Source organism: Strongylocentrotus purpuratus, unplaced genomic scaffold, assembly GCF_000002235.5.
Source record: "Strongylocentrotus purpuratus isolate Spur 01 unplaced genomic scaffold, Spur_5.0 spur5_scaffold_20, whole genome shotgun sequence".
In the NCBI taxonomy this organism is placed as follows: Eukaryota; Metazoa; Echinodermata; class Echinoidea; order Camarodonta; family Strongylocentrotidae; genus Strongylocentrotus; species Strongylocentrotus purpuratus.
This window is the reverse complement of record NW_022145606.1, coordinates 32,470,094-32,477,365: the sequence shown is the minus strand read 5'-3', so window position 1 is coordinate 32,477,365 and position 7,272 is coordinate 32,470,094. Positions and strand designations below refer to the sequence as shown.

Sequence of the window (7,272 nt, the reverse complement as noted above, 5' to 3'; positions counted from 1 at the left end):
TCAAGATATTTTACTTCAACCTGCTCTAAAATTGTTACATGCCCTCGTAAAGGTGTATAAGTTAGAGTGGTTGTTTGTATTGTAATGTAAATTGACCTATTTACGCCTACATCCTCTTCTTTCAAAACGGCAATCTTCCAGAGTAGTTACTTCTTTACATTCTTTTGTTCCCCCTTAGCGTGGGGCAGCTGAGGGAGCCTGGATAAGCCTTTCATACAAGAGGAGGTCCATACATGAATGATTCGCTAAATTGGTCAAGTTGATAAAATGAAAAGCGTATTGTCATGTAAATACAATGACGTAAAAGATAGCTGTGGAGTCAAAACTTTTGAGACGACAGGCTTTATAGATAACTTATGGAAATATCATCGAAAGTCGTTGTTTCATATTCTTCATTTTCTACGTCCAACGAATACTCTTCTTCGCTTGATAAGTCCATTTTATCATATTCATTTTCTGAGTCCGAGTCAAGGATCGCTTCTCGAGCATCTTCAACGCTAAAAATAGGCTTTCTCCGATGACGAGACATTTTGAGAAACTATCTTACATAGATAAAGAGCAGTTATAAGCAAAGAATTGAGAACTAATTTGTGCAACCAACTATCATGAAAATAAAAAAGCTGAACTAAATAGTAAAACTCCGACACTTTATAGCTCGATAAGTAAATAATAGCCGACAACCTTGAAACGAAACAATGGGATGGACTATATCGAGACTAGCTAATCTCCCCAATAATAGGTCGGCCCGGTACCCTGTATACGTACGCATGAGTAAACTGAACTGAGAGCGCTAGGTCGAACGAGACTGTAATATACTATAAGCTTTTCAATAATCGGCCCGTTACCATGAATAGGCATCAATGACCATATAAGGCCAAGGCTCATGCATTGAACGGTGTATCCGCGCGTGCCGAGTACAAAGGTATCCAGAGCGAGTGTGAAATTGGCTGCTTGTAAAATCATTATGTCCGGCTTACACAGTCCTAGGCATAGTAGACCCAGCTAGCTAGCAGCAGCGAATTCGAAAATCTATGAAAATAACGTATACCGACTTGCATGTGTTCTATACGAATATCCTGAAAGAGGACTCGTGCATTCTCATGCTAAACTTGTAATAAAACAAAAATTACGCATCTACAGTCGGTAAAAAATGAGATGCATGTAGCCAAAGGTTCAAGGTTTGTATACAGGTAGTTGTTATTGTATTTAGAAGGTGAATAGATGTACTTTTTTGCAATAAGAGAAGCCCTTGCTCGGACCCGAGAAATCTCGGTTCCCGTTTGTGAGTACGTACCTCGGGACCCGAGAAATCTCGGTTCCCGAGTTGAACGGGTTAAATCAAATATTATAAGGGTAAAACATGACCATGACAAACAAACTACGTAGACAAAGATAAAACGAAAATTCTATATGACTAAATTCTATATACTGGATAAATTTGTTTTAAATTGAGAAATGGCTTCCAAAGCAAAATAAGTAACCAATTGAAGTTGATGACCGGCCTGTTAAGATGCATGTAGACAAACATAACAAATAAAATATAAATAGTAATATGGTTTTTGTTGGAAATAGTAATCATATATTCTTGGAATATAACTCAGAGAATCTATCAGCTAAAGAACTGGTGTCAAGTGACATAGGTACTGACCTTTACTGTACCGATGAGGCTTTATGGCACAGATTCTACACATACAAATTTTGTACATAATAATATGTATGGCACTCAGACCATTTGTTAGTCTGAATTCTATTACTAAATGTATTGGAATGTTTATTAATTCATATTTCAACTAATTTCAAAATTTGCCATGATTTCACAAAGTAGAAAGTATAAATAAATAGGGATTTACATAACAGAGACAAAAGAGAGAAAGTATGCCTCATATAAATTTGTTCAAACGCATTAAATCAAAAGTCTGAACTAAAAAGAAGAGTGAAATATTGAGGGACCAATGGTAAAAGCTATGCTTGTGAGTTAAAGGCCCCTTACAGTGAAAGGTTACGAAAAGGATCTTTGATCTTTATTCCAACAAAATGGATAAAAATCTGGATAATTTTAAGGGGTGTGATAAGCATCAAAATCAGAACCCTCACGATTTTCATCTTTGTGTTCGTTTGGCTTGGCTATAAGGATAAGAGTAAATGAATGAATTTCCCAAAGTAAGGAAAAATCCACACAAGTACTGAAGGTCATGTGACATGATGACCTAATTATCCTCCTCCTCTTCCTCCTCCTCTTCTTCCTCTTCTTCTGGCGAGGTATCCCCCGTAGTTTCTCCAAACAGTTCCTTCCCTCCTGCTTCACCAGTCAGAAAGTCTGGTGGCTTGATGTCCCGACCCTTTAGCCTCAGGGTCACAACGTCCGAAGAGTCCTGGAGACCTAGAAGAATCATCTGTCCAGACATGACCACCTCGACACAGGAGATCCGTAGGTCAGGGGTGAACATGGCTAGTTGCGTTGCGTGATCAAGATCCCACAGCGTGATGTCACTGGCCACGATGACAGCACGCGAGCCATTATCTATCATGAAGATCTTGGTGCTAGTGGTGAACTCTAGTGCTTGCGTCGATGTCCGCAGCCTGCGCAAGGTGCTCCTGCCTCTCTGGATGTCCCATACCTTCAGTTGGTGGCGTTCATTCCCGAACAGCACCCGCGAGGCGTCGTCATTCATCCCGATGCAGCAGACGTTTGACTCTCGCTTCAGACGCTTCCGGACCTCGCCTTTGTGGAGGTTCCACACCGTAACGTAGCTGACCTTGTCATTGTCGTCATAGTTCACATGGGCGAGATACTTTCCTTCCGGCGAGAGAGCAGCAACGTAGAGCTGGAGCATGGAGCTCTCGTTCTCAACAGTCTGCATGTGCTGTTGTGTTTCTACGTTGAAGACACAGAGGTGGTGGCCAAAGTAGGAACACACCAGGACCTTCTCATCCTGACTCATTAAGTAATGCTGAATGGCATTCTCCTTTTCCTTTCTTAGATCTTCCAATCTCTTCCTCTCCTTCTCCAACTCCATCTCTTTCCTCTTCTGTCTCTCCTCCTGACTCTCTGATCTATAAACAAGTGAGTAATGAAAACAGTGGAACCTCATTATAAAAGGTACCTTTTTATTTTAAATAATAACAATTTTTTAAATATTTGTTATAATCATGTTCTCTATGTATAGTATTATCATTATAACATCATTATCATCAATCTTTAAAACGTTTTTATCAATCTTTTATAACGTTATCATCTATCTTTTAAAACGTTATCATAAATCTTTTAAAACGTTATCATCTATCTTTTAAAACTTTATTATCAATCTTTTAAAACATTATTTTCAATCTTTTAAAACGTTGTTATCAATCTTTTAAAACGTTATTTTCAATCTTTTAAAACATTGTTATCAATCTTTTAAAACGTTATTATCAATCTTTTAAATCGTTAATATCAATCTTTTAAAACGTTCTCATCAATCTTTTAAAACGTTATGATCATACCTCCGTTCCCATGGCATCATATCGGCAGTGTTCTGTCTCTTGAGTCTGGAACGAAGTTCCTCCACCTCCTTCTTCACCTGGAGTCGATCCGTCTTGAATCCCGTCTTGATCCTAAACTTGATGTGACCTGACTCAAGGTTCCATGCGATGAAGTGATCCCTCGTCTCTGAAAGCCTGATTTATTTTTAAAAAAGGCCAGATTTAGATTACTCCTTTCAATAGTATTGAAAAAAGACGAACCGGTGATAGAGTTCACATTTCTTTCAATTAGCTTGCAATTTTAAAATTGATGTGAGCAGACTTGAGTATCAAAATGATATTACTGGACTCTTTTCAATCGTTGGTCTGGACCCTGTTTTATCAAACTTGTTATCAATAACAAGTTGCAATATCTGTTATAAGCACTTGATTGTCCGACAGCAAATTCGTTATAAAAATGTGACACATGCTATTGATAACAAGTTTTACGAAACAAGGCCCAGATTTCTGTAAACCAACACCCAGATCAAAGCAAAGCATGAATTAAGCATTTAATTCGTAGCCTTTATATGCAAGGGAGACAGTAGTCTACAGCAGTCACTTTTCCTGTTTTTCTTGCATTGGGTGGCCTTAATACTTTGATTGCTCTCTTCACCTCTCAAGCGCAGTCGCTCGCTAGCCACATTTGCAATTTTGTACAGGACAATGTGTACCTATTGAAGGAAAGGTTGCTTTTGGCAACAAAATGGCTTTGTAAAATGACCAATCTTCAGTATTGATTAGCTCCATTACACCCTTTTAACACTGGTTTAGATTAATCTAGCATTGAAACCGTTAGATAAGTCTTGAAGCCTTTTGTACATCTACCCTATGATAAATACAATACGGCACAGGTAGATTATTTGTGTGGCATTTAAAGGAGTTTACAGACAGGTCTGAATAGAACTCTTACCCTAGAAGCAATTCCCCATCAAGTAGTCTGTATTCGTGGGCTGGAGAGGGCACTATGAAGACCCCAGTCAGTTTCCTGATGTACTTCTTAGTCCCAAGATCATACATGAAAACAGTCTGAAACACCTGAGAAATATGTAAGATATAATAATGATATAGTAATAATAGTTATAATAATAATCATAATCGTAATAATTTATAACAATTATATTAATACCAAGACTAATTATAATATTCATATCAATTACAATAATAATAATACTACTAATAATAAAAGTACATGTAGTAATAATAACAATAATAATAATATCAAAAATAATAGTTAATAATACCAATAATAATAATACTAATACAATAATAATACTAATACTTATAATAATAATAATAATAATAATAATAATATCAATAATCATTAATCTTCTATTACTACCATTCTCCAGACCCAAGGGCCCTCCAATCATAAAAGTCTGGTTACTGATCTACTACATTACAACATGTTCCTAACTTCTAAGTTACTTGTTTGTTTGACATGGTGGCAGCGGTGGGATTTAAACTACTACTACTACTACTATAACTTATGATAATGGTAAAATGAAACGCTACAGAGCCAGCTACAGAGAAGCCTAAAAGCACTTCTAATAATTACATGATTGGCAGAACACACCTAAGGTGCTTATTGTAAGACAGACAAACAAAAGCAAATATACCTTTAAATTAGTGAGGAGATCATAAAATAAATTGTTCTCATTTTGATTATCCTATTAATTGCCCATGAAAGTATAAAGAACACTTAAAGCCCCACTGCACTAATTAGAGCAGGGGGGATTAGCCCTCCCTGCAAGGTCACTGACAGGTGGTTATCTCATCAAATCAGCTCTCAATAAACTTTAGAAAAAAGGGACCACGGGGGACCAATGCATGGTCACCGATTAGGCATTGTTTGCTATATAGAGGGCGCAAGTAGCTGTAAGAAGTGCAGTGGGGCTTTAAAAGTTAAATTTCTAGACAAGACTGACCTGAGACGGTTTCTCGCTCACGCTGGACATGCCCAGATCCGACAGAATAACAACCTGATGATTCCTGATCAGGACCACATCATGCGAGTCCACGAGCCCCCTCTCAATCCTCACTGCATTCCCGGCGCACTTCCCCTTCACCACGTTCCACACGCTCAGGGGGCCGTTCTTGACCGACTTGGCCACGACGTAGCGCGGGTTGTTGATCATGGGCACCAGACCGGTCACTCCGAGGGTCTTCTTGGACTTGGCGGCGTCGTTGTCCCGCTCGTTGACCTTCCGGCTGATGTTCCAGATGCGCAGGGACTTGCTCGTCTGTGACGCGGTCAGGAAGTACAGCAGGTCCATGCAGGCACCAAATTTGGACATCTGGACAGGGAAAAAAGTTTTAAGCAATAATATCTTCCTGTTGACAAAGGCGTTCCCTGCGTTACCATGACAACAAAACTAGCTCATAACAAAAACTGTCATTTGTCACCGATGACAAGTTTTGTGATATGGGGCCCAGATCTTCCTCTATAATTTTCAAAAACACTTTTGTGGAGATTATATCTAATTGTTCAATCATAGAGGGTCATCTTCACTACCCAGGGGGGTCACTCTCATACCCAAATACTACCGAGCCGTGTCCATCAATATTTGAAATGGACCCTAATAGATAGCACATTGCACCTTTTCTGAAATGACCCTTTTTAAAGAAAACATCAAAACCTGTGATCCTGAAAAGGTACCCTTTTTGGGGTTTTTGAGCGATCAGTGCTTGAAAAACACCCCTTTTTTAACCCATTGCTTACGGGAACCTGGTGGTCCCTGTGTTAAGCCTATGGGAATAAGATAATTCAGTAGTAAACGGGTTAAGGAAAATGTCGACGCCGCCGTATAGCTGAAAAAGACACTGCTTCGCCGCTTTTTCTTGGATGCGGGTGTGCGTAGCCACTTATGTTAGGAGTGACCCCCCTAGGCTTCATTATTGGTAAATTTTCATGCAAAACATGTGTAACATGTTTTCCTGAGCATCCACATGTGAACTGAGTTGATCACTGTAGCAAATTATTTATAGAAAAACTTGATTTTTACCTGTGCATGCTTGGCAAGATGCTTGTGATCTTCCGTTTCTAGATTCCATACGGCGAGCGTCGTTGTGTTTGTATGTGGGTTAGGGCACACAGTGAGAGCGTGGGACCCCAGCCGGTTGACATACAGCTCATTCACGATATCCGTTGTGCAGCCTGATTGTGGAGAAATGGAAGGGGAAGGAGAAAGTGTAAGAAAAAAGAAATCCAAGGGGAATGGCCGATGTAAGGAGACCTGAGCTAGAGAATGATTGACACAGGTTTTGGACAGACTCATTTTGAAATGATACCATTATCTATTTTTTGCACTATACGATCTACAACATCAAAGTTTGTATCAATTTCAACAACAAGAAAAAATCCCTGATTTTTACCTAATGGAGTAGCAAAACATTCACGTGTTCATAATGTCCTAGCTAGATATCAGGCTAGACTACCCCTTTAAAGCCTATTAAAGCTGTAATATTAAAGCCCTAAACAAAATTGTGTTTCAAAATGATCATGAAGTGCCTCAAAAAAGTAAAAATCTTTGAGTGTCCGGATTTACCATATACCCCTTCTCCCCAATATACTTTAGTGTCATAAAAACCGTTGGGAAAATGATATTTGATATTTTGATTTCCAATCATAAATATCTTGATAAATCAGACAGGCAATCGGCTTGTAAAAGTCATGGGATTCCTGACTGACCCAGAGGTTTATGATTATGTTTGCAGCATGAGCTTAATCCAGGATTATGTTTAGAATCTGTGGCAAAGATACCCAATCCC

At 38.8% G+C, this 7,272-nt stretch overlaps 1 protein-coding gene across 2 annotated transcripts in view; it reads right to left on the bottom strand.

The window, feature by feature from the left end:
- Window positions 1-1,339: 1,339 nt before the first annotated feature.
- The window catches only part of LOC588296, a 44,834-nt gene continuing 38,901 nt past the window's right edge, over window positions 1,340-7,272 (bottom strand). For both annotated transcript variants that reach the window (XM_030993223.1, XM_030993224.1), the window contains 5 exons: window positions 6,507-6,658; window positions 5,430-5,798; window positions 4,415-4,539; window positions 3,484-3,657; window positions 1,340-3,054 (listed from right to left, as the gene is read on the bottom strand). In XM_030993223.1, the coding sequence (XP_030849083.1) occupies window positions 2,208-3,054; window positions 3,484-3,657; window positions 4,415-4,539; window positions 5,430-5,798; window positions 6,507-6,658 (1,667 nt within the window). In that variant the 3' untranslated portion in view covers window positions 1,340-2,207. The remainder of the gene's footprint in view (window positions 3,055-3,483; window positions 3,658-4,414; window positions 4,540-5,429; window positions 5,799-6,506; window positions 6,659-7,272) is intronic.